This window comes from Melanotaenia boesemani, chromosome 16 (assembly GCF_017639745.1).
Source record: "Melanotaenia boesemani isolate fMelBoe1 chromosome 16, fMelBoe1.pri, whole genome shotgun sequence".
Taxonomy (NCBI): domain Eukaryota; kingdom Metazoa; phylum Chordata; class Actinopteri; order Atheriniformes; family Melanotaeniidae; genus Melanotaenia; species Melanotaenia boesemani.
This window is the reverse complement of record NC_055697.1, coordinates 15,238,306-15,266,240: the sequence shown is the minus strand read 5'-3', so window position 1 is coordinate 15,266,240 and position 27,935 is coordinate 15,238,306. Positions and strand designations below refer to the sequence as shown.

The 27,935-nt window shown below is 38.3% G+C and overlaps 2 protein-coding genes across 2 annotated transcripts in view; both read right to left on the bottom strand.

The window, feature by feature from the left end:
- Positions 1-4,299: 4,299 nt before the first annotated feature.
- Positions 4,300-20,566, bottom strand: zmp:0000000760 (collagen alpha-1(IX) chain). Its single transcript, XM_042011228.1, has 26 exons — positions 20,345-20,566; positions 19,327-19,450; positions 17,876-18,269; positions 17,716-17,793; positions 17,526-17,621; positions 17,390-17,443; positions 14,506-14,559; positions 14,363-14,416; positions 14,230-14,283; positions 14,045-14,098; positions 13,903-13,956; positions 13,767-13,820; positions 13,371-13,424; positions 13,205-13,249; positions 13,059-13,112; positions 12,914-12,967; positions 12,772-12,825; positions 12,558-12,629; positions 12,437-12,472; positions 10,069-10,113; positions 9,945-9,977; positions 9,004-9,150; positions 8,508-8,684; positions 7,769-7,859; positions 5,011-5,088; positions 4,300-4,687 (listed from the first exon to the last, which is right to left on the bottom strand). Exons 1-26 carry the CDS (start codon positions 20,421-20,423, stop codon positions 4,485-4,487), a joined length of 2,292 nt encoding a protein of 763 aa, XP_041867162.1. The 5' UTR covers positions 20,424-20,566; the 3' UTR covers positions 4,300-4,484.
- Positions 20,567-21,590: 1,024 nt separating this feature from the next.
- Positions 21,591-27,935, bottom strand: part of dst (dystonin) — a 102,078-nt gene continuing 95,733 nt past the window's right edge. The window contains exons 93-99 of the mRNA XM_042010765.1: positions 27,455-27,571; positions 25,933-26,050; positions 25,039-25,104; positions 23,698-23,888; positions 23,385-23,495; positions 22,773-22,899; positions 21,591-22,660 (exon numbers count right to left, since the gene is read on the bottom strand). Coding sequence (XP_041866699.1) covers positions 22,404-22,660; positions 22,773-22,899; positions 23,385-23,495; positions 23,698-23,888; positions 25,039-25,104; positions 25,933-26,050; positions 27,455-27,571 — 987 coding nt within the window. The 3' untranslated portion in view covers positions 21,591-22,403. The remainder of the gene's footprint in view (positions 22,661-22,772; positions 22,900-23,384; positions 23,496-23,697; positions 23,889-25,038; positions 25,105-25,932; positions 26,051-27,454; positions 27,572-27,935) is intronic.

Here is a 27,935-nt window from a genome sequence, read left to right as displayed (position 1 = left end):
AGGTGTGAAAAGCTACTGTGCTGCTATTTCTACAAGGACAGCTGGAAGTCATTAGAAATGCAGAAGTGCAGCTGCTATCTGTGGAGTAGGCAGATTTTAGTTTGATCTTCTCAAACACGTTTTATCATGTTTGTGCTCAGAGGCAGTCTGCTCTGCAACTTCTGAAAACAGCCTCAGTGTTTGGCTCTCTTAAAGGCTCCAAAAAAGCCTGACAGTGTTCTGAATGCAGCAGCGTGCAAAATAACTCATCAAATTTACAACGGAAAGAGAAAGGTTCAGTACAACAGATAAACAGAAGCAGGCTGTATTGGAGCTACACTGAAAAGCTCCTGCTGCAGTCTGAGAGCACACATGAAGAAGGCAAATCCTCTTTTGAAGAACTCATACCAGTCTTACACTTTGTATGCACCATTAAAGAGGTGTTGTGTACTGAAATATATACCAGAATAATTTAAAATTTATATACAGCAATGTAATGCTTATCCTTGGCCAGACATTCAAGAAGTATGCATGCTCTGATTAATCCCACTGACATGAAAGCTGGAGGTTGAATTGATTGGGTTAAAATGTGTCTTTATTCTGAGTGATTTCCTGATGATGGCCTTGTTGACCCTGAGCCTCAGCACACTCTGGTGGATCACACAGGCAAATACTGGGTTAGTTTTCTAGTCCTGGAAGTGGCCAGCCTGCTGGCGAGACGAGACTTTCCAATGTGAGCAATTTTCTATTCCTCCAGACTCTGGTATCTGGTTTGTAACCAACAGAAGGTGCACATGTTGAAAATCTGTATATTTATTTCAACAGGAAGCCAAGATGTCGATTGCTCTGATTATGTGGTTGTATCTGGAAATGTGACTGATATGATGTAATTAAAAATAAATTGCCAGAGTTATGTTTTGGTTGAATGACTTTGTAAATGGTTGACATCTGCTCGCCGCTAATCAGTCAAAATTGATTCATTGCAACAATTTGTGGGAACTAACAATGATTTGTTTACATTTTTAAAGTAATTGCTGTAAGACCAATATTAAAGACTTATTATCATCTTGTAATTAAATCCTAACAAGAACACGAGAGCTACTGAATTTACACAGAACATTATATTAAGTACATGTATGGCTTTAATATGTGTGTTTTTTTTTTGTTTGTTTTTTTTATCTTAGAGTGTCCTGAATCTTTTCTTCTATCACAACTTGGAACCAAGTAAGTAGCCTACTTGCCTGTTATATATTTACAGAGTTCTGTGGAGCAGGATTTAGAATTTTAATACAAAGTTCTTCTTCTAAACCCCCAGGTTGTAATCATATTGCACTTTTCATATTGTTTTATAGAAACATAGACTTTATATGACACAAAATATTTAATGTGCACTTATCAGCCATCCTACTATAGAGTAGATCCCCTATTTCTGGGACGTTGGGATGATGCACTGGTACTTTTCACCACATCCTTTGGTTTCCACACAGCGGCTTGTTCCAGTACTTCCTGCACATCCTCAATCAAATTTAAGTTTTGGGAGTTTAAAAGCTTTTTCAAGCTGTTCACATGCAGTTTTTGTGGTGCATCTTGGCTGCATTGGTCTGCTGGGGGAGACAGTTACTGCCTGAGAGTTCCAGTCCTATGAAGCAGAACTTCACTTCACCTGTCATGTATTTTAATGGCATGGCACAACAATGTACTATATGTGCACAGGTCAGTTCAAACTATCTGAAGCCTGTTCAGAAATCTGTGGTGATATAGTGTTAGGAGGTCCTGAAAACTGTGCTCATACCTAATGAATCAAAATTTTTTACCACAAAATTGACTTTAGACAATCACGTGTTCACTCAAAACTGCAAGTTTTATCTCATGTTGCCTCCGAAGAAATAAATAAATAATGGCATTTTAAGCAACTTCACTCAACTCCCTCTCTTCCTTTTAGGGCCAGTTTTGCACAAACCTATTCTTCACAAACTTTGCTGCTATGTAATTAAAAATGAAATGCACAGTGTGGTCTTCCAGGAAAAGTAGTGAGTCGGACTGATGTCTGTTTAGGAGCTAAATTAATAAAATTGTTGAAAAAATGTACACAATTGGGTTGCAAAGAAAGCCAGAAAATGTTCATATCATTTATGCAACCCAGGAGTGACTGATTCTGCCAATATGTGTATATAAACATGATATAAGTTGACTGTGTATATTATCATAATACTAATTAATATGAAAATGAATTAATGCTAAAGTTGAACTTTACATCGTCGACACTCCACTCACTTGTACTTCAACAAAACATGATGACACATTTGGCTAAATACTTATATTAGCTAACACTTACAGTGTTTGGCAGTTGCCCTTAATCTTATAAATAACTGCCTGAATTGAGGAAAACATAAAGCCTCAAATAACATCTGACTTAGTGCCATCACTTTGAAGCCTAACTGTACCGAGACATTTTAATCAGCCCGTATACATTAAGCCGTATTTATCATGATAGCTTCTTTGGTTTACCACAGAGATAAATTGTGAGCAAGTCTGAAGCAAGTCCTTGAGCCCAGAAAACAAATTCAGGATAATCATGGATTAGTAAAAGTTTCCATGACAGAGGTGGCTACATTGATGGAATGAAAAAGACCAGCACGGTACATATGACGCTGCTGCACAGACAGGAGGATGATGATCTGCTTCAAATGGGCTTCTCTAGAAACAAATGTCAGCACAATACAAACAGAAAATTGCAGGACTTCATATTCTCAAGAAATTTAATCAGTTTTCTTCTCACTTGACCAACAGCTTTTTTTATCTAGAAAATTCATGCAGGCCAGGAACTAATCTTGCTGTGCTGTGAAGCACAGGAGAGTCACTATGTGGGAAAGATTGCTACTGGTACCGTTATCTGCTGCTACAATTGCTCCAAAAGTAATAAGTTCTTAACTTTTCTGATGCCAAAATCACCACAGGCCTAATTAAGATATTAAAGGACTTTAATTATAGTCATTCCAAAACTTTAACTTCATGAATTTGTATTTATAGCTTTGTAAAATAGAAAGGGCTGGGGTTCTGGGACTACTGAGTTTATCATAGCAAACCAATGATGCATTTCTATTCAAAATGTTATGATCATATGGCCAGTAATGAGCTTATTCAGTTAAAAACTCCCAGTGTACATTCATCAGTAACGGAGTTCTAAGGTTTCTGCATGAACAACATTACCTTACAAAATTAGCTTGCACATTTTTAGCTAATTGCATACAAGAGTAGGACGAATGCATTTACGGAGCTGCTGTTTGAAAAACTAGGAGAAAGTAATTTGCCTTTAAAAAAAAATTAACAGCCTCTGGCTTTGCACAAGTTAATGCCTCTTTAAGATTTGGTCTGTATATTTGGGGGTATCCTGTGGACAAATTGACAAAAAGCTGACTCTATCACATGTTATGCCACCACCTCACAAAAGGGGAAAAGGAAGTGTTTGGGGGTATTTCTAGTACAGAAAAACAGTATGTTGTTTTACAGCCACTGCAGTACTAATGAGTGGAATCATGTGGAATTTGATCTCTACACTGAAATCCTCCTGGGAGGGTTATGGAGAAACCTCCCAGGCCTACACTCAGTGGCTTAAACAGTATTATTCAAAGATTACATCTGTTCTTAGTGACATCTAGATGAATTTACTCATGAAACTTTTCTACAGTGTCTGTTTTTCACTGAACAGCTGCAGATAATTTACCTTGTCAGGCACTTTGATTCATAAGCTCACAATCTTGGGTGAATCCATCTGCCAGGCTTCAGGTTCTGCATTCATGACCAAGGCACAGTGGATTGAACTAGACAGCGTCTTATACCAGGAGCTTCAGGTGGGGTTTAGGTGTAATGACAGCTACTAACATGAGCTTAATAACAGAACTAAAGAGTATTTCCTCATTGAGAAAAAGAAAAAATACAACACACAAGGCTTCTCCTGACAGAAAACACACTTTCTGTCTCAAACTAATGGATTTGTGAACTGGTTCTGCATGTATTAATTGATTGATGCAATTGGTTAAAATGTCGCTGATAACTAACAGTGAGAGTTCAACTGATGATGTTCTCCAAATCCTTTCCAGTAAATACCTTCCAGATGTTCTGTGATACTTAATATTTCTGTTCACTCAAAAATAATATATTATAGGTTATCATATGAATTACTGTACATTCATAGTCTTAAATCATTTTTTGTGTTTTTATTATAAAGCACAGATGTTTAAAAACAAGTTAGACCTGGGCAAATCAGTTTAAATATATCAACTACGAAGGTGATCTTTTTATACAAATATATTTTTCTATCCTCAAATCACACAATTGTTTTGTTATTTTTGCTAACTTTTGTTAGCGAGACTACAGTTCTGATTATTTTGCATATTTACATGTAAATTGCAGTTCATTTGAACAAATGCATATCAACAAAAACAGTCCTTTACTCTTTTAAGCCTAGTATAAAATTCTTTATTCACATTGCCTCTTTCTTCTCTTTAAGAGCGATTCCTCATTCTCCGTGGTGCTGGTTGTGGTGTCCCACTGGTGGAATCCAGCTGTGCACATCCAGAGGTGACACATACACCTGGAGGTCCTCTAAGACCTGGGTGACCCCTGAGTCCAGGCCGCCCAACATGTCCCCTCTCACCCTGCTTCCCAGGCTGGCCGTTAAAGGCTCTGCCAAGACGTCCAAGCTGACCTGTGATTGAGTCAAAAATGTTGTTTAGTCTTCGAGCATCACAGTCTGCCCAGTTAGCTGAGTAAGACTGTTTTCACATATTCCAAGAACAGAGTACTTCCAGAGAAAAATAATTTCTTTTTTGGCAGACAACCCTATCCTCTTACTGAAACAAACCTTCTATACATAAGGCCATCGCTTTCATTGGGATTTTAATGCTGAGACTCAGCTAAATATGGATTGTAGACTAGAATGAGGCAGACACATGCGGATGTGGTTATCAGTTATTGCCTCATTTTAAGCTAAATTCTCCAACAACATGATGCTTAAAAAGAAGAAATTACCCTGTGGTCCTTGATCTCCAGTGTAGCCAGGGAGGCCATAACCCTTGGCTCCTTTATCACCTCGCTCTCCCCTGTCACCTGCATAAGTGCACGCACACACACACACACACACACACACACACACACACACACACACACACACACACACACACACACACACACACACACAAGCAATGGTTTCAGCAGGAATGACAACCAAAAGGCAGAAATTTTCCTCCATTTCTACTCAAGTTCTCATTTTGATTAAAGACTTAAAGTGTTACTGCGATCATTGTTAAATAAACTATTTGGAACACACTGTATACACTCTTTGATTTCATTGGCTCGGCATGGGAATGTAATACGACTGTGACATCATGCGCAAGCCTCAAACCATAAATTAGAGCAGTAAATGTACACATCAACCCACAAGGTTTCCAACACTGCACAGTGCTGAATTCAGCAGTTTCATGTAGAGCAGTTCTCGATCAAAGGTAGCCACATTTTGAATTTTATTTCAAGTGGTGTAAAAGTTTCTGGAGTAGCCTACATGTTCATACTTTACTTCATTTTTAAGGTTTAACTTCATTTTTATTACACAACCCTTAATTAACTGTTTCTATTATTGACAAAACATTATGAGCTGAGTCTTTGTTGCACATTCAATAATCCATTACTATGTAAAGATGTTTAATTCCAGGTTAATTGAAAACTACACTGAGCACAACATATAATAAAATTAAAACTCTGAAAGGGGCTATTATTTAAAATGCTGTTATTATTTAAAATCTTTGTATATTTCTGATTTGAAAGTGAAAATGATGATTGGACACACATTACCAGTCTGTCTTAGTGGATTGGCATGGTAACTATATGAACACAAGTAACTACTTTAACACTCAGCGTCAGCATGTGTCTACAGACTCTTACTTTTCTCTGTTTCTGTCCCGTTGCATCACTTTGGATTTGACATCTATGCTATTCAACAAAAACAGAAGATTCCCTAGGAGGTCTCCTTAATGACTTAACTGACCACAGTTTGTCAGACTGAGAGGCTGCATGCCTGAGAAGGTGGCAAGTAGCACACTACACTGTACACCTCAGACTTCCAATACAACTTTGAGTCCTGTCATCTGCAGAAATACTCTGCAGTTTTGGAGTGTATCAGTGATGGACAAGAAGCTGACTACAGAGATATGGTCAGTCAATTTGGGGGAAGATGTAAAAACAATCACTTCATCTTGAACACAAACAAAACACAAGAAATTATAGTATATTTTGGGAGAACCTGGAGAAAACAAAGTACTGTTTACATCCTTGGAGTACAGGGTGGAGGACTACAGATCCCTGGGAATCCAGCTGGACAACAGACAAGACTTTAAATCCAACACCGAAGCCATGTAGAAGAAAGAACAAGGCAGACTTTTGAGGAAGATGGGAAAGTTCAATATCTGTACCAAAATGCTGCAGTTCTTCCAAGTCTGTTGTGGAAAGTGCAATCAGCTTTGCAGCATCTGTTGGGGCAGCTGCATCAGAACCAGTGACTTGAAGAAGTTCAACAAACTATTCAAGAAGACTGGCTCTGTGTTAGGAACTTTGTAGCCTCTGGAACTGATTGTTCAGAGAAAAATGCTGCACAAGCTGCTTCTTTAGAACACAGTGAGGAAACAACAAGGCGTTTTCAGAGTTAAACTTTTCCAAGTATACTGCAAGAATAATTGACTTTGAATTAATCATGGGGGCGGCACGGCTCAGTGGGTAGAGTGGTCGTCCTGCAGCCCAAGGGTTGCTGGTTCGAGCCCAGCCCGGAGAGCTTATGTCGAGGAGTCCCTGAGCAAGACACCGAACCCCTAATTGCTCCTGATGGGTCATGGTCGAGCGCCTTGCATGGTAGCTTCCGCCATTAGTGTGTAAATGTGTGTGTGAATGGGTGAATGTGACGTACATGTAAAGCGCTTTGGATAAAAGCGCTATATAAGTACAGGCCATTTATCCTTAAAGTTTCAAAAAAAGTACTACAACATTACAATTTCCCTCTAGGGATGAATGAAGTATTTTTCCCTTTTTATTTAATTAGTCACTATACATTAATGCTATAAAACCGTAATATGTGAGCCTTTCAGAGACATCCCAATTGAAAACTCCAGTAATGGAGTTAGTGAGTAAGGAGTTAAAGCCAATGAGAGCCCAATAGCCAGTAAGGAGACATGAGAGGGGAAACACAGTAAAGAAAAATAAACAAACACATAAACTTGACAGAGAGTGTGGTAAAGAAACTGAGTTTGGTTAAACGCTGGTGAAAATATAAATTTGTCAAATGATGGTGACAGTGTGTTGTTTCCTCATAGATTCCAGGTGGAGAGAGAGACTCTCACTTTCTCTCCAACAAGCAGATGATCAAAACAGATAATTCACCAGGAGCTACTCATATCACAGTAACATTAATGATGATATGAGTGAAGCTGGTTTGCACCACAGCTGGAACTGCTTATTACTGCGAATTAGGGATCAAACCGAGATCCAATTTTTGACCCCTTGTTGAAGATTAGATGTGTAATGTAAACCCACTAAAATCTAACAGCTGTCACTCACAAGAGAAGCATGCCATGCAGTGTGAGCAACACAATAATTCGATGATGTGGTTTAAATCTGTGTACATTTACTTACATTAACAGCTCCACACAGATTTCTGTAAGGTGTAGAAAAACTCTTTGTGTGCTACGTGACAGTGGACAACAATCTTAGCAACTGGCTGTGTTCATATTTATCATTTTCACACCTCTTTCTCCTTGTTGACCCAGCTCTCCAGGTTCTCCGTAGAATCCCGGTGGGCCCATTTCTCCATCAGTACCATCATTACCAAGGTCGCCCTGAAACATCATCAACAGGAAAACACATTATTAATCTCTTGTATGTTTACACTATGAATCCAATAGATTTGACTTCTTCACAGATGTTTTTTTTAAGGAATGTAATGGAGTCTGTTCACCTCAGACCAGCTCTTGATTCAAAGATTCAAAAAGGAAAACACTGGTACTGCTACATAAGTTGTTTAGGGACTGAACACCACAACATCAGGCTTACTGACCATAATTTGATATAGTGGAATATTTTTATGCAGTCTTGGCTTTAAGAACATTTATCAGCCCAGTGTCCCTCTGATTAGGAGTTGTGGAACATGAATTGATTTTACATTGTATAATAATGTGGAAAAGGTTTTCCAATCCGGCCAAGAACCATTCAACACAGACCAAGTGTCTAGTCTGTGACTCCTTATTTGTCCTCACGGAGACGTGGAAAATCGTAATGTTTTCATTCCAAGCTTTTCTGCCAAATACCTCAGCTCTTTGTCCAGTCCAGACCGTCGCAATGTGTTTGCATTTTGCTCAGCCAGAGTGCAAAATGAACAATACATGTATGTACTGCACTCTGACAGTGCTTCCATATCAAAGGTCTGCAGGAGTAAGTAAAAGGTCCCTAGAGTTTAGTCTGATTACATCTTAAACTATAAAACTTACAGGAGGTCCCGGTGGTCCTTTCTGCCCAGGGGGACCAGGAGCACCCATGGGAACATCACCATAGAGAGGACAAACTGCAGCACACGTCCTCTTTACTGACTTGGCAAAGGTTGACATCTGCTCCAAGACCACTTTCTTACAGACTTCAATCACATGTTCAGCAGGGAGAGTTGGGCCCTGTGCAAGAAATGAATACCACATCCTTCACTGGAGGTGAGCTAGCTGTGGGTGGGACAGAGCAATGGCTGCATCTCTGAGGAAATGTAGTGAACAAACCTAATAGTATTTCATGATGCTCATTATTGCTCTCTACTAACTGGTTTAAATGTGTTCACTTATTGTTGCAGTCAGGGAAAATGATTACTCTGTTACACTTTCTGTGCCATTTTTTAGACAGATGAAATGTCATTTATAGTGGAGACCAAATAAACTACAACATTAAAAGCACTGTGGTTTTTGTCAGCCAACATGTTCAGCTGCTTATTTTTTTACTTACTGGTGGGCCAGGGAGCCCTTGAAAGCCATCTGGTCCACCCTCACCTCGAACACCTTTGATTCCAAGTGAACCTGATCGACCAGGTGGGCCTGCAGGGCCACGCTTCCCCCGTCCTCCCTGAAGACCCTGTTCACCCCTGTCTCCAACCTAAAGATCACATAAACATCAGCAGGATAAAGAAAAGGACAAAACATGGAAAACAGTCAAAGAACACAAACATGTTAAGCTTAAGATGGCTTTTATTTCAGGTGGATAAGCATTAAATATCTTCATAATTTAAAGAGTTCTGAGAATGCAAGTGATATAAAATCAGTCAACATACAACATGCACATGGACTTATAAAACAAAAGAAAAGAATGATCTTGCTCCTGAAGTTAAATATTTGAATGTAAAACAAACTGGAAATTTACATACAAGTTTCAAAACAAAAAAAACAAATCTGGCTAAGCAGATATGAGAAATGTGCAAGATTCATTTTGGTGCAGTTGTGGGCGTTTCTGTTCTTATCGCATCTGCAGATGCTCTGAATATGCTAGGAATGTTATTTGATGGATTCATTTTGGATTTTTCCAACTATTAACTTTGCAAACACAATGGGATGAATGGAGGATATTCCAACCAATTTGACATTTGGAAACACCACACCTGAATGACTTCTCTCTCTTCAGTGACATCACTCATCACAGACCATCATGTGTTGTCTTTGTTTCTTTAAATTAAATTAGAAGATTGGGCTGAAAAATCAGAAAAAGCCCATGTATCTGCTCTCATTTCCTGACTGGCCATAAAATGTTTTAACTAAGCCCAAACCTGTTCCTTCACTGAAGCTGAGAGCACAAGCCATGTTTTTTTAAGCAGCACTATGTGTTATAATAATCACTTTTATAGGAAATTACTATTTAAATTACTTATTAAATATGTTGAGGGAATCAAGACTCACCCTTCCTTTTGGACCTTTAACTCCCTTTTCTCCCTGTAAAAAACATACAAATCAATTTTAAGAAATACAGATGAAGAGGACAAGCAAAGATGGTAAAAAATGTTTTTGATATTTAATGCAGTACCTGTACGCCTTTTACTCCTTTGATCCCCTGGATTCCTGTGTCACCCTGTACAAGGCAAATGATATGTAAGCAGTGTAAAGAAGCTTGCCAATAATTGGTAGATCAGACTTTCACAGATGTGCTGCTCCCTGGTGAACAAGAGGATGTATCCAATAAACAGACTTGTAACTCATACTTTTACAATAATATGTCAATTTTGAGCACAAAAAAGTAGGAAACGTGTTATAATGAATCTATGGAGACTTTTCAGCCAAAACTGTAGATTTTATGCCTTTACAGAGTCTTGCATCGCATTTTGGCATGTTTTAGTGGCTGATATGACAGTTTAAGGTCTAAAAACTGCTCAGCTGCAAACAGATGACAGACACAAGGGGTGTCAAACTCCGGTCCTTGAGGGCCAGTATCCTGCAGGTTTTCATTGTTTCCCTGATATAACACACCTGAAAAAATCAAATGGATCCAACAGCTTCTTGTCAACTTCTTCACAATAACCCATTAATTTCAGTCAGGTGTGTTAGATCACAGAAACAATGAAAACCTGCAGGATACCGGCCCTCAAGGACCAGAGTTTGACACACCTGCAGTTAGTGAGTGGGTGAACATCTTGAAACATTTCACATAAGTAGTAGCTACTAGATGTATAAATTAGGTAGCTGTTGACTAATAGGTTTGCAGGTGGTTTGTGATTTATGCCTGCCCTGAATCATATTACAAATCCAACCTGTGCTCATTCACAACTAATAACTTATAAATGTTTGGTCAGGGACCCTTGACATCACATTTCAACACATAAGGTAACCATAGCTATCTTTGAAGGGTTGTCCACTAGAGTTCAATAGAAGTTGTCAGTGTCTGAAATAGAATTGAAACAAAATCACATGTTCTCTTCTGGGGATGTCATGATTCCAAAACAGATTGTTGTCTTCTTATAGAGGATTTAGGTGAGACTTTTAACCCAGAAGAGCCCAACTTGACATATTTGATACGTACAGTTTATGGGCCACTTTAAACTTTGCTCAAAATCCTGTTGAACACGATCTGATAATTGCCTTCTGCCCCATATTCGATACCAGGAAGCAGAAAACATGGTAATAAATGGTAACATTCCCCCCAAAAGATCTTAATTTTTGTCACATTTGTCAAAGGGCCAAATAAAGACCTTAAAAAAATGTGACTTTTCTGCAGATGACATAACATTAACATTAATCTTTGTTGGATTCATAGCACATTTTCTAAAAGTTATATTTGGATACACACACAGTACTTTAAGTGTTATACTTTGTTGGAGTAGCATAATTTTGATGCATAAAATGACTGTGAGTATTATAATGAGGCAGTAACAAAATGACTCATGCTGTAATTGTTCTCTGAGCCACAATTCCAGCCCACAGCAGGCAGATTATCATACAGTAATAACACTTGACAGATGTTTTCCTTCGCTGTAGCTGATCTGTGTGGGACTTGTAGCTTATAACTGATTAAGTGTAGGATGTCAAAACTGTGAGTTGGTTTTCATACGAGTTTCTCTGTGTGTAGGGTCAAGAGACATGGGACTATCCTTTTGGGGTAATGTTAATTCCACAACCACAAAGCCTAAATCACAAACCTTTGCTTGTGTATTTTCCACATTTTTCCACATTTAAACTTATATAGTTTTTTTTATGTCTGATCATTGTTTTACACAGCTAGTAAGACAAATCTATATCTGTCATATCTGACTGTTTGACTTTCCAAACCTGAAAAGTCACCCAGCATGTTCTGATCAATTACATGTTTAATCCCATTTTCTTTTTTGAATTACTTGTAAATGACCTATTCAGTGCCAACTTTCTGCCCCAGACGTTGGTTCTTTCTTATTAGGTCTGAAACACAAATAGCTGAAAAGTGGTTTCTGTCTTTTTCACTGGCTTTCACTGGCATTCTGTAAACATCGAGAACAAGTCCAGAGGGGATGCTCTGCACTCATTGTAACCTTTTGTCCAGATGGGGAGAAAAAAGACATCCTGAGCCAACATGCCTGTGCATTGTACCTCTTCATTTTGAGCTTGCTGGGTGATAATAAGATGATAAAGATTAGCCAGTTTGAATGCTCGATTTGTGTGCAAATATTTAAGAGAGGGAATGAAGAAAACTGCATATTGAGTCAGTGACTAGCTTATGTTGTTTTAGATGAATTGCTAAAAATGCTGGGTTTCTTTCCAGACCAGGAAAAAGTCTTGGTTTGGAAAGAGACTATATCTGCAAATCTTAAATTCTATACAGTCAGTTGACCCAGCAAATAATAGCTAAATAGTGTAATTGTGCCATTAAACAGCAATTTTGTCCTCATTTTATATCTCTAATGGGTAATGGATATAGGATGTATTACCTTGGACCCAGGTTTTCCAGACTCACCCACGTGACCCTGTAAATAGATGACATGTTTTAATAGCTAGAGGAAAATGAACTAGTGTTTTGATGAGTTAAGAAAATTCATCTGGAGCACTTACAGTAGGTCCAGGTGGGCCAATAAATCCAGGTCTTCCTGGCTTCCCTGCAGAACCCTTGTAACCTCTGAGGCCCTTGAGAATAAACCATTTATTAACCAACCTAGAGGACTACTTTATGCTTTGTTGTTTCACTTTAAGATGGCAAACTACTTTATGAACAAAATGCATTATGTGCTTGTCTTCAGTGACTGAAATGCTTGAAAATGTGACTTACGGTTTTGCCTTGAGGGCCCATTTCTCCTGCAGGTCCCAGGGTGCCTTTCTCCCCCTTGTAAAAGACCAAAAATGGCAATGAATTAATCAGCCAGAAAAGAACGAAAGTTTACATTTATTTACAGAACCAAACAAGATTTGACCTTTGCTCCAATACGTCCAAGTTTTCCACTGAGGCCTTGTGGTCCTTGATACGCCTGTGAGAAATAGATGTTGACAGAATAATTGTACAAGGGTGTTTCTTCCAAGATTTGATCTAAAGTAGTCAGTGCAAACAGAATATAATACCTCTATTCCAGGATCACCATCTCTCCCAGGTAAACCAGGATCTCCGATAATACCCTAAGAAGATGCAATTATAATTAATAAACAGATGAATTATATTCATAATGTGCATTACATGTGAGGCACCAGTTATATCAGCAGTAAGTTACTTTTGGTCCAGTGGTGCCAGGTCTGCCCACAGATCCTTGGATACCCTAGTTTTCACACAATCAGACAAGAAATAATATAAATGCATAAAAGGTCAGTCAAAATTTGAATTGATGCCCATTTAAATATTCTGTATATATTTTTTTTTAAATCAAGTGAAACTCTTACAGGCCGCCCCTTCTCTCCAGGAGTTCCCCTTTCTCCAGGATCCCCAACAATACCCTGTCAATCCATCATATAAAACAACACAGCATGGTGAACCAGGGGGCCTCTTTTATATTGAATGGATTATCAGTGTAGTTCAGGCTCTTCTAACACTGACTCATCAGCTTATGTTGATACAGTTCAGGCTTACACATCTCAGCCAAAATCCAGCCACATGAACTAATGTTGTTTATGGAGACAGCACATCAGCCAAAAACATACTTCAGTTTCATTTTTACCAAATCATCAGTGATTTACGGGTTCCTCACAGTCACATGAGGGAATTTTGGAGATAGTAGACAAAGTATCAAAAAGTGTCATAGTATGGATTACAGAACAGGGAATCCCACAACAACCCACCTGCTTTCCTCTGGGTCCCAGCCGCCCTGCTGCGCCAGTATTTCCTTTTTGGCCCTAAAAGTAAAGCCATGGAAGATTTAGATTTTTTTTTTTTTTTTTTTTTTTAAAGCTAGAAGCTGGAAGGAAACACAAATACCTTAACTCCTTGAAACCCAGGAATCCCACCATATCCTTTAAGACCTTTAGCACCCTTTTAATGAGGCCAAAATGTTAGTAATACAGTAGTTAGGTAATTGCTTGCAAAAGGGCTTACCACTGTGTCTGAAAGGTCAACCCACAATTTCTCCTTGTTTTCCGGTCTCTCCAATATCTCCAGGCGATCCACGTACTCCCTTTAATTACAGCCAAAAGGTCAAAATTGAAGTTATTCATTACAATATATAACAACATATGTTCAACATCATTACTGGTTGCCATGTAAACCTGCCCAATGAAAGTCTGAATTAACAACGGAGGAGCTTACCTTGAAGCCTGCTGCCCCTTTTAGTCCTTTTAGCCCTTTAGGACCTCTGTCTCCCTGTGAACACGACATCACATTCAGACACATTTGTAATGTGTCACTAGAAAGAAAATACTTGATCTAATCAATAGATTACCACTTGGCCCCAGGGTCCTTGCATCCCTTTTTCGCCTTTGATTCCTTCTTCTCCCTGAGTAAATGTTATAAGTTTTTATTAAGGTGGATTAAGAGCCAGACTAAAATGTATAACTGATGGGAGTAAATGAGGTCAGAGCTGACCTTTGGGCCACTTTCACCAATGTTGCCATAGTCTCCTGTGTTTCCACGGATTCCCTGCAAGACAAGTTTGTCTTCACTGTCTTCAGCATGAGAAACGTGAGAATATCTGAATGTTGGTGAATGTCTCCATTCAAAAAACGTTAAAAGCCTGTAGGACTTATAACATGAGTTTTCAATTAAAGACTATAAAGATCTGCAAAAAGATCTACTGTGGATAAAGACAAAGGAAGGTGGTAAAGGATTTTTATTTATTTATTCAAGCTTGTTCAATCTGTTTTGCCAAAAGTTAAATACATTTTTACGTCTCAGACCAGGTCAATTACAGTCAAAGGGGGATTCTTAGTTTTCCAGATTATCTGAATTAAACAAAATGAACAATAAGTTGATGAAAACTCTGAAGCAGCTGGAACGGGTTTGTTCTTTCAAAGTGTTTCTCCAGTTTTATTTATGGCCCTTGTAACCAGAGTTGGCAGGCTTTGCTTACTGTACAGCATGGGAAACAGACACCTGATATTGTGCCAGCTGCATATAGACATAACACAGTAAATAATAAAGCTGATATCTTCTCTTGTGCAAACAAAGGTTGTATTAAGTTACCTGTGGAAAGAAGATAGACTTAAGAGAATATTTATTCTTCCCGTCTTTACAAAAAAGAGAAGTGATATAAAAAGTAAATCAAAATATCATACAGTGATTTGTAATTAATTTTAACTCAATGTTAATGAAAAAGTACCATATAAAGACAGCATGTCAATTGTTCAAACATTTATTTGTTTTTTGGTTTGTTTTTCTATTAGAATTCGATGTCAACAAGATACTTAAAAAGCATGAGGACATGCTTGCTCTGCCTAACATCACCTCTTTTTATTAACACTGTAAGAAATCAGTATCTTCAGAAGTAAAGGGCTTTCTCACTCTTGCTTGACATGAGATTTCTGTTGCTTGGAAGTTTAGGTACTTTTTTTCCACTTCTATACTCATAATGTGGCAAAATGCTTTTGCTGTGACAAGCAAAATATTCTTTATTTCATTTTGGCTAATCCATTTAAATGTGCTATTTAAATGTGCTTTAATAACCGGCTCCTACACCAACAGTATTAAAACATTAGAGGCATAATTTTGAATAAATACATTTTTTAGTTCCAAACTTTGCAGTGTTTTCAGTAATGTATTTTAAACGAGCAGATTATTGAAATCTTATGTCATAATTTTTCATATAGCATCCAGACTTCTAGAGAAGAAGGGTTATATTAGTCACATTAGTGGAAAATATACATGAGCAGGACTAAGGAAACATTAGTCATAAATACAGCAACATGGATCAGTATTGTTTGCACAGATGCTGATTTCCTTAGTATTAGATGGAAAAGTGTTTTTCCCTTGGCTGCATTACCCTGAGTCAACAATCACATTAAACAAGGCCGGGACGCCTTTGTGTTCTCAGTTTATTTGACCATCTCACCTAACAGAGTGTTTTAAGCAAAGTCAGCTGGACAGAGGTTAACCTCAGAAATGGCCGCCAGTACGGCGAGATCCACAACCGTGAACTTTACGACATTTCTGAGGCAGGACAGCTCAGATGAGTAAAGGACCACCCACCACTCAAGATGGGCAGTCCATATATCTGTGCCAGGAAATGCCCTCCTTGAATGCCAGCAGGGAAGGAGATAAACAAGTTGGGGCTCTATGATTCACAAGCTGACAGGAGGTCGAAACTTTAACCAGCTACACAAGACAGATGTTTGCTCCCAGATGAGCTGCAGCTGCAATTCAAGGCATGAACATGTAGCATGTACAGCTCTGGAAATGTGCTCTGGGTGTACATTGGTCTAAAGGCCTACTTTCCTCATGCAGCATGGGGATTTTTTTTTTTTTTTTTTTTTTTTTTTTTTTGTGCAAAGCCCAAATTAAATGCCAAGTCATCACATACGAATGAAAAAAAAAACCCTCCCTCTTTAAACACATGTTCTACAGTGTTTAAGACTCGGATCTGTGCCAACAACTGCGACTGCAAAGCATCAAGGAGATTAACAAGTCTTAAATTTAAAGTGGAAATAATCACGTCTGTGGCTCTCCGAAGGATATAAATGAGAGAGTATTTGTTCATTTACTGACTGATGTACAACTGGCTCCTTAAGCAGAGTAATTTCCTCTTTTAAAATTTCACAAGCTTTTCCTGTTTTTCCTTCATGAGCTCTTCTTGAGATGAATGAAGGCGGTTTATCCACAAATACAAATATTAAACAATTAAAACATCTGAATAATTTCCTTCAAAGATAAGTGGTCTAATGCCACTCAACACTAGACATTTGGGGTGTATGGTTATTGCTCAGCTGCCTGGTTTTTCTGGGATTCATTACTTCTGGCTCGGTTTCTTCCAAATGGAAAAGCAAAACCATTAGAAATTCTGTGATCTTAGGCCAGTATGACTTAAATCCTATATTCTAAACCAGCATAGCTAGTGTTTTAAATCACAAATGGCTATTTCAGAACTACAAAAAAAAATTTATTGTCACATCCTTGTTGGTTTGTATTTTTCTTGGATTCTTCCCAAATCTTCTGCAAAGCGGACATGAGTTTTCAAAACTTTGAAAGAATCCCTGTGTTTACTGTCGCTAAGTGCTTCTGCTTCCAGATCTGTTTCCATCCTTTCCTGTCTCTGTTGTGCTTCTATTGCCATTTTCCACAACTCGCTGCTGTCTCACAAGAGAAAGTTTACAATGTCACTCACCCACAAGTCAGCTTAACTCCTTAGAGTGAAACAAAAGGAAGTGGATGCAGATCATGCTGAGAATGCACCATGTAAACACTAGAACAGGCATTCAACCAGCGTGACACAAAGTTTGATACTTGCATGACTGAAAGGCATAATGCCTTTATTTACCCAGTTGCCTTGTCTTCCTGGGTCTCCGGTTTTTCCTGGAAGACCCCTGTGACCCTGTAGAAGAAGAAACACATTTATGTTAACACACAGTCAACTGTATTCATGTTCTGCCAGTTTCCTGCACAGGTGCACTCACCTTTGACCCTGGGGGACCCTGAATGCCAGGTTGTCCATGCACACATTTGCAAGATGCTCTTCCAGCTGTTAGGCCAATCTCTGCATACCCTCCACACTGTCACAACATGATAAATGACAGGATGGTTTTGAAACTCCACACCTATCTTTGAAAAGAAGAATGTTAAAAAGTTGGAGCATAGCTGAATTACCACACTGGAGAGTTCACAGCAGCCCTCTGAATAAGCCTGCTCTGGGTCACATGACATTTCCATCTGCTGGAGGTCCACCTAGATTGCCACAGAAGATACTGTGAAAAATTAAAGATGCATCAAAATTTAAAATGTTACTCAAAATCAAGGTTTTACATACAGGCACTGAACGGTCTCCTACAGCTCGCTTGACGATGGAAGTGTATCCTTGCCGAATGACTGGCCTGGGCTCATCAATAGACTCCACTCTGACCTCTTCACAGTCTATCAGCAGCTTCACCTGGCTGCCCTTCACGCTCAGCGCCAACTTGTGCCACCCTCCATCAAACAATTTCTCCACACCATGAAAGGTCCTCAGCATCTGGCTCCCATGGGGGCTGGTGTAGAAAAAATCTAAAGACCCTGCATCTCCATGGAAACGAAGACCAACCTGCTCTCGTCCCTCTGGGTCACTGACCTGCCACAGGTTCCAGGGTGTCTGGATTGTGTCCTTAGTCACCTTAAATGTTGCAATGATGGAGTATTCAGAGGGGAGTCCATCTGGATACACATCACTGTAACATGAGAATGAAGTTCAGAGAGATGAATAACTTCAAGTCTGCTTTTAATCACAACAAACCTGAACTTTTGATGAAAGAGAGGAGTTTTATTAATTGTGAATAAAATAAGTTAAGTTCCAGATAAGTATATTATTTTACAAAATAGTTCGATTTAATGAAACTGCATTATATTACTGAAATACAAGAGATTAGGGACATGACATGGCTGCAGTATGTTGGAAAAACAAGATTTACAGCCAAGCAAACTATCACGATCAGTGATGAGTTAAAAACATCAGTAAGCTAAACAAACTATCTGAGAAGAACCAAAATGGGCAGATGGCTAAGTGTGCTCTTAGACATAACCAAGTTAAAAAAGATTATTATCTTTTATAATATATTTACAATATGACACACAATATTAATATTTATTTATAGATTTATAATCTTTTTTTCATTTAGAGACAGACTGGCATCACTTACATGAAATGCAAATGATATTAAATGTGGCTGTTAATATAGTGTTAATATTTAATAAACCATTAAGAATAGACTGATTAAGCATACTGGGTTCACCCCCTGCTTACAGTATGACAGTCTTCTGTGCACATAAACTGAGTGATTCTGTCCCATTCATGAAATTGCTCATGAAAAGTCTGAGAAGCTTTGTTTGTAGCCCAGCTGTCACTTATCTACAACACCATGTAAAACTCCACATTAAGCTTGTGAAGGCTGTTTGTGTGTGTCTTGTTTGGCAGTGAAAACAAAAGATCAACAACTACGCTAAACTACGCTTTTGCTAATTTGAGCATTAAACACATTAAACACATCAGAGCAGAGTGTATAAACCTGTAAATAAGCATTACTGTATATAAACTCTTTAATTAAGGCAGAGAGAAAGGTTGTGCATGTGGCATCATTTCTGTCTTGCAGGTGCAAAACAGCTTTTTATCCTTTTTTCAGTTGACCTTATCTTTCTATCCAGTTGCAGCCACGTGACAAATTATTAAATAAGTGACTGATCATTTTTCAGCTTCTCTGAGACTTGCTTGGCTCCAGTGTGGCAATGTACCTCATGGCCCTCCGTAGATGGATGGAGGGGTTGACACGATAGGCCACTGCTTCAGGTTGAGATCCTTCCACTCTCTTCACACCGCTAGACTCAGGCACACGAAACTCATCCAGAAGATCAAAACCTCACAGCACAAACACAGAGCTTAGTTTGACATCACACAGATTCAGCATTCAAGGAACTGGACTGCTTCTGAATCATATGTCAGTGCTAATTTCATTGATTTTTTGTTAAACAGATGCATTATTCACTGCTGTTAATAATGTATTCCCAGGTACAGTGAGGTAAGCTTTTAAACCCATTAGCATGACGAGCTTGTTTATTTTCTTTGTAGCTGGACTGAGCTTCTGGATTCTAAACAGTGTCCTTTGTGGTGCAGCTTGAATGAGCTCAGCATGACTGCAGTTTTCCCTGTAAGGTTAGGGTGTGTGGATGAAAGATGGTTAAGGATTGTGATGAAAGATAGGTCTATTATAACTTTGACAGAGATAAATATTCTTTCCATCCTTTGCACATTCAATAGATTTCATTGCTGTTCAGCACCGTCAGTAAATCACTGTGTTGTGTTGCTTTTTTGTGGTTAAAGGGGGCCACAGTTGCAGGACTTGAAAGGTTCATATTTCCAGGTTAACCTCCGGATGACCTTACATTAGCCACATGGGCACTGAGAGCGTGAATGCAATACTTTGCAGGACAATAAACAATGAACTGTCAAACACTGACATCTGCTGGTCATAATGTGGCACTACAGTTTTTGTGGCTTTTTTTAAGTGTATATTGCAAATAATCAATATTACACATAAAATCATCAAAAATATTCTTTTATTTGATCAATGTACTAAACCAGAAAATAAGTGCATTTTAAAATCTCCTTAATGGGCATTTGGCAACTTGTCAGTCTAACCCCATCAAACCACACAGCACTTGGATATTGTATTGTGTGCAAAGTTATTTTATGCATTGAACGAATGCTGTAGTGAAGAAGAAAGTTGGTAAGAACTTCAAAATCTATACTTACTGGGCAACTTCTGACATTGGGCCAATCCCAAGAGGAAAAGGAGTGCTGCAAACACCAGCAAATGTTTGAAAGCTGGCATTTCTGATGTTTTGAAGTCAGGGCCTATAAGTGCCTAGGGTACAACAATTAAATATGTTTGTCAATGAAATGTATCTAGGATAATATCATGTCATAATTAGTGATTTATCACTATATCATTAGACTGCCAAAAGGAAACTATTGTGACCAAATATAAAAGCACATAAACAGTGGTTTGAAGATAAAAACAGAAGGAAAGTTATAACATTTTCCTCAAAATCTATTTAAATTTCAAATATAATGTATGTTTCTGATCATTCCTATAATATTAAAAGCTCCATCTTTTGTTTCACCTGAGAATTTTTTTTAACAAAGTCCAATAATCATCTCACAGTCAAGTCTCCTCATCCACTTCACAACAAATTAATATCACACCAAACTCCCATTCATACTATTATCTTCCTGCCTTTACTAAATATGATTTATAATCAAATAAATAAAGCACAAAATTTGGAGATTACTCACATATTCCTGAAAATCCCCAGGGCTCCTGCTTATGGATCTTTTCCACTTCCTGGTGTGAGGTTATGTCCCACTTTAAAGTGCCATCCCAGTGCTAGTGTCTGATCTGAACAGGAGGACTATTCACACTAGAAGCTCTGGATCTTAGAGGAGCCTAACCCCTGAGCTCCATTCCACCTGTGGTCCCCATGGGATCTATCTCTCCTCATAGGCCAGTCAGGCCGACAGTCAATGACGGTGTAGCTCAGTCCCCCTCTCAAGACAACGCATCGAAGACAGTTGAACATGCAAATTGAAGCTACAAAATAACCATTTGAATAATAAGTCTAGACTTTAACTTATCAAAGAGGTCAAGAAGTTTTGTGTATGTCAGAGAGCAGAGTTTTAGTACATTTCTGGTTGGGGGGAAAAAAAAACTGTTTTAGTATGTGTACTTTAAAACAGTTATAGTTTTAACATATGTTCATTCAAGATAGTGTTACACTATCTATACACTCTCCCTAAGAAGAAGACGTAGTATTTCACAACCAAACACAAGATTCTCTGCAAACATTCCAGCTAGACTAGATCTGCACTGCAACTAAAAACTAGCTGCACAAAAAGAAGTCCATTGAACTATTTAATATAAAAGTAGATAACAGCTGTACAACATGGATGCAAATAATTTAAAACTGGTGCAAAGTGAGAAAAGCCAAGACGAATCTGGTGGTAGTCCCCACCAGTCTCTGGTGGTTTTCTGCAAGCAGGTTTATTACAAAGTAATGTTACAATTTCAGCTCTACCGAAATTAACCATACATTGACATGAATGCACAGAGAATGGCAACATGGAGTGGGATCTCTTCAAAGCCAATGCACGCGTCGCTGTAAAGTGGTGAAACAAAAACAGGGGCTGCAGCGGCTGACAAACAGGACTCAAAAGCTTTGTGATTACAAGGTTTCTGCTACTTCTTTTAAACAGGGATTTCAAAGGTTTCTGCAGCGCTTACTTGGGTTTATTGTGGTATATTGCATTGCCCTTTAAATGCAAGTTGGCAGTATAACATAGCACTTAAATAGATAATTGCAGTGCTTTGAATGGTACCATAACGGACCATGTACTCCAAACATAAGCATAAATTAATTACAGTACATTCAGTAACTCTCAGAGTGCTATCCTGCATTTGCCCTTCATTAGTGTGAAGAAATGTTAATTAACCATTCATCATGGATATTCCCAGATATTTTAGTGTCCATCAAACCTCTACAGGATTTGCATAAATAAAATAAAGTACAATACAAAACAATTTGACATTTTCACAAAAAATTAAATACATTAAAAACAAATACACAAGGCCATCAACGTTCCATCCTCACATCATATTTAACCATATTGCCTTTTAACAGAATATTTTACATCTTTTGCAACAATTTAAATAACACTAAACATATTTGCAGTCTCTTAAGTTAGACAACTCCAGTGTCTAAGGTGTGTTTCAGGTGCAACTAGCTTCTGGGTTCTTTGTTTTCAAGGCCACTGACTATCGCTTGGATCCCTTGGCTAGTTTGCTAGTGGGAGTGGTTCTTCTTTGAGGAGTTGGGATCTTGGAGGGTTTTCCTCCGTGTTGGCGGGAAGCAGAGCGTGGTGTCACTCGAGTGGGTTCGCCAACTGTCTCGGAGGCATCTGAGCACACAGACTGGATGTCTGAGATGTCAAAGTCGGAGGCGTCGCTTCCTCTGCGACTGCTCCCTCTGCTTCCGGCTTTACTTCCCGGTCGGCTGGAATTTTTTCTCGACTCTAGAGGTATAAAATTATTAGTTGGTTGGTTTCAGTCCAATTGGGACAGATACTGAGAAATATCTGAAAGCCTTCAGTGATTCAGTTAGTGATTAAATGAAGTTCTACTCACCACCAATCATCTGTGTTCGAGCTTTCAGTACAGCAGCGTTGATCAAGGTTCCCTCCTCACCTGACTGAAACCCTTTGCCAGATAAGTAGCCAGGAAGGCGCAGTTTGCTGCCTTGCACTGCTGTGTTCTGTAAAAACACAACATTTTTTAATTTAATTTGCATTCCATTATATAAAGACCGTTCTTACCATCTGAAATACACAACAAGCTGCACCAGGAAATACCAGCAATGTTAATGAGTTAGTTTCAAAAAGATTACTTATGCAACATATGGGACGTCTCTGTGAGTAACAGTTAGTATGAAAAGTTAATTTGTCATTAAAGAATCACACAAATAAAGACATACATATAAAATGAAGCAGAAAGCTATCAGGCAAGCATTAAATACTGAGACCGTGACTGATATAAGTTAAAGTTTATAGACCCAACTGAAATTAGTCTCTGTTAAACATGTCCAGTCATTGTTAGGAAATCAGCTGTCACACACATGCAACTTCTACTTCCCACTAGTGTTTATTTAGCATCCTTTTTTGCAGCAGCAGCAGCAGCTGCAGATTTCAGTTGGGTCATGTGACAGAAGCATTCTGCATCTTGTGCTGAATAAGACGATACCTCTGAAGGTGAACCTTGGCTCCCAAAGGAGTCTGATGGTTTAAGAGGAGTAGAGGTTTTGCTGTTTGTAAGCCATGGCTTATCATAATTGCGGGTTATTTGTTGGGGAGTCTGGGGAACAATGGCAAATCAAAAAACATGGATTCACAAATCAAAAAAAAAAAAAAACTACAAGGAAAACTAGAAGGAAGAGGCACAGAAACTAATCTACATAATGATCAAATAAACAAAAGCAGGTAAATGAGAGGAAAATTCATGTATGGTGTGATTGTGGCAGAGAGCTGTAAGGAAAGTGGCAGTTTTAGCTTCTCACCTTGGGTGCGCTGGTCACTGTTGGGTTTGATGGGACTGGGCAGCTCTGACTGGAGGTGGATCTATTGGGAGAAGCTCCTCTAGATGATGGCCGAGATCTTCGGCCTCTGTATCGGAAGCTGGCCATCACTTGCGTGGTTCCCTCTGGGAGGATGAACTTTTCACGCAGCTCCATGTTGGTCCTGCCTTTAGCTAAGACATTACAGTCCAAATGAGCCATAATCCACAACCAAGCTTATTATATATACATCTATGTTTATTTTCATTTCTATCAATGTATGGATGATGACGATGCTGATGAGTTTACTTTATCTTTCTCTTTAAGTCTTAAATTTCCTCATAATTTCACAAAGTTTTTATAGAAAATTTCCTGGACACAAATAAATGGTGCAAACTAAAGACATACTGGAATTTCCTTTTTAGGAATAGATCTGTTTTAGTAATAATAAACTATTCAATTATTACCAGAAATATTATCTTTTAACCCTTGTTTAACTGTTCAAACTTAACTGTCTTTGTTTTCTAAATAATTAACACCAATTGTCAGGAAACCTCTTAATAAATACCTGAGAAATTATTAGGAAAGTGCAGACTTATACAATAGTTTGGCATAATAAGGCTGTCCTCTTTCAACTAAAACAAAGTATTTCAAAAGCAGAACTCATGCAGTTTAAATCTCTTCCATACTGTCCAACAGAGAGAAAAATACTGCTGTAACAGTACTGGAATAAAGTGATAATATTGGCTGATTTAAATCATAATAGATGAACACTTCCACAGCCAAAGCTGCCCAAATTAAAAATATACAAAATCATAAACTGAAGAGAAAAAAAACCGTAAGTTGAAAATAAAGTTCTCATGCAGTTTAAAATAAAAAACAAAACTACAGAACAAAGAAAGTTTTCCATTAAGAAAATATCACATTTCTAACAATGAAGCTGGAATATTTTCTGTGTATTTATAAGTGTCACAGTCAGCTAAGTATCTCTTGAACTTCTAAAGAAAATCTTCAAATACTTTTGCCCCATCATTACATGGTGAGAAAATAAAAACAACTGATTTTGTTGTGTCAAGTCTGAAAATACTCTGGTGCTCCAGAAAAAATGACAGCAGGTGATGTGACTCACACAAACAACTGCATGCATGAAAACCAGCCACAGCACGGTAACGGCTGATTGTGAGAGCAGCCGGTTTGTCAGAGTGCCATTCATTCACAATGAGCGCTACGCTACAGAAGTGGTTCACAGCAGGACCAACACAAGCAGCACACGCTCGGATGTGCAAACACACATACCACTGGTGGGTTCATGGAGCATGGAGAGAAAGTGTGAGATTTGCCAACCTATAGGAGACTGAGTAATTGAAGAGTTTGATTCCGAGCGCAACATTTTGCTCCCGTGGTGATGAACTAGAAGAAACCAAATCATGTTCAGCGGGAGGGTTAGGGTTTAGCAGGAAACACAGAGATTGATCATTAATACAGATGGCAGCAGAAAGAAGAAGAGATGGAACTGTTGTAGGAAAAGTTGGCTCAGAGAAGATATTTTCACATATAAATGGTCAACTAGTTGGTAATCAGTAACTGTCGATCTACTATTAAATGTCCAGGAGATGGTTTAAGTCTTGCTTTATGTCTAGAAAAGAAGTAAGCTACCACTGGAATTAATTTAAAGCACAGGAGCCAGATGAAACAGTGCCAACACAACACAGTCACAGTACTGGCTTCCATTTATATGCAAGTAGAGGATTAGATGCTTAGCTTTCCAAAGCCTTTGAACCTAGAACCAAGAAAACAAATCCCTCTGCAGTCAGTTACTCTTAATAACCATATTAAGTACTGTAGTATGGTAATGGCACTAATATACTTTAACCTGTTTCTAAGTTATTTTCTCCTTACTAGCTTTAATACCCAGTAATATGCTAAACAAGTTGACATTTCAGTTCACTCCTCATTAAACTTTGCAAAATGTTTTGATTATCTGACTATAAATTCTAGCAAAAGAAACTCTCCACACAGGGGTGGATATACTTCCAGATGATGAAAAAAAATTTGCATTTATGACCAAAACTTTAGTGAACTACCAAACGGAGGCTCCCTCAGATGCCAAAGTGTTACATCAAAATTAATAAATATAAATAACCACAGAAAAAAATCACTGGAAAAATAAGATGAGCATATTATTCAACATATAATCCATCAGCTGTGCTTTGTGTTTTTCCTTCTTTTTATACTCACCTCGACAGGGGTCATTTTTCACCAGGAACTCATCCAGAGCCATCCAGCCTCCTCCCACCCGCACCATCACCGTGCTACGTAAAATTCTCACAAGGCGCAGTTGCTGAGAGTCTCCGAACTGCAGCAGGGGGAGGGAAAACAGAGGGGATGTGTGAAAAACACTGACCTTCTGCAGGCTAGAGGCTGTGCAACACTGGAAACCAGACTGCTTTGAGATTTGTATTTTTATTCCAGTTTAATTATTTTTCTGTATTATAATCATTTTCATGATGATAAATATTCAGCTTTATGTCCTAGTTTCCTTTCCATGTTGCACAGATTTACACATAAACACAAGAATTTTAAGACAAAAACATAAATTTTCACTTTTCATTCTCAAAAACAAATTACACAAAGGTCAATCCAACTGGTTTTATTCTTTAAGTGTGAGTCGTGTGTATGATTATGTTTCATCTTTCTGCACTGACTGAGCTCCTGTTGCACTGAAGTGAGTCTTATCTTCATGTCTGACACTAATACAAGCAATCATTTAATACTGAGTCTGATTTGTTGTCAGGACAGAACAGTGCCTACGTCATTATTTTTTTGTTTAGTGGCTTAATTTTGACTATTCTTATTTGTGAGTGGATAATAAAATTTTAATCGTCAGGTGAGCTCTACATTCATTCTGCTATAGTTAGAAATTCAATAAATTTGAGCTCTTGTAATGTGCTGTAAAACTAAGAAGTGGCTTCAGGCAGCTACAAACTTTTTACTAATGTGACCAGACTTTTTAATATCTTTGATATTTATGCTAATTGAGGTTTTTTTTTTTACTGTTATTATCTAACTTTATTTAATCAGCCTGTTAATAAACAAAACAAACAAACAATAAAACATTGATGAAGGCACATGATTATACCACCAGGTGGCACTGGTGTATAATAATTTGCCTTCACCTCACCAACCAAACACACACACACACACACCAAACACAACAACACTGACAGCATGTCATGGATACGAATGTTTCAAGCTTCATGGAGGTGACGAGGCAGATGTCAGCCAGTTGGATGTGACCATGGGCATTAGCACAAATACATCATTTGCAATGACAGAACAACAACAATCAGAGCTGCATGCTGTCAAAAACATCACATCATGATCAAGCGAACAAACAGCAATCTCCTGCAATCTTTGTTGCACTTTCTACAGCTACAACTCAAATACTCAGGATGTGTTGACACTGATGCAGATCAGATGCAGCTAGCTCCACCGACACACTGAGAACAACATGAGGAATGGTTTGAGTCGTTTCTGTCTAATCCACCACAGTGCGACACGCAGACATGACCAAACATTGATGACCCTCTGCTTAGTTCTTATTATCTTATGGCATTTCTTGAACAGCTCTAAATCTTGCACTCATATGATTATCTGAATGATTTAATGCAACTGGTGATTCTAGTGATCAGATACATTAAAGGTGATGATGATCTGGAGGAAAAAAGGCACAAAAAACAGCTTAAGAGTAACCATTTACCAGAATACAGCTTTCCAAAACTGCAACGTGTAGGTGAGGCGTAAGATTTTGATTTTCCCTGTTTGCTATTGTCTCATCGCCGATTAAGGAGTCATGTAAGCAGTGAACCAGACCAAACTGTCAAAAGAGTTATTTCAATTCATTGTTGTAATATACATCAATACAGACTAACACATAAACCACCACTGATATCCATATCCCCTTTCACTAACACGTATCAGAAATTAACTTTCTGCAACATGCAATATGTCAGGGATCATAAAACTCAGTAAATGAAAAGCAACATATTTACTGAAATCATAAAGGCTGCCCAGGTTTGAAAATATGTGAGTCAGCTGACACAAAACTCTGTGTGAGCTGTTGTCTGGGTAAACTGAAGCACCAAAGCCAAGCACACAGAAAGCATTTTTATATGCCCAGCAGATGGATTTATGCCCATAAACCAATAAAATAAAATGGGCTGCAATGGTGCTGGCAAGCC

What these genes read in the sequence shown, in the direction of transcription:
- zmp:0000000760 (XM_042011228.1), bottom strand. Translation starts at nt 20,423, where the DNA reads ATGCCAGCTTTCAAACATTTGCTGGTGTTTGCAGCACTCCTTTTCCTC. An exon ending in AGGGTCCCCCAGGGTCAAAG is followed by an intron (nt 17,444 to 17,525) that starts GTGAGTGCACCT and finishes CTTCTTCTACAG; the next exon opens with GGTCACAGGGGTCTTCCAGG. An exon ending in TGGGACCCAGAGGAAAGCAG is followed by an intron (nt 13,425 to 13,766) that starts GTGGGTTGTTGT and finishes ATGGATTGACAG; the next exon opens with GGTATTGTTGGGGATCCTGG.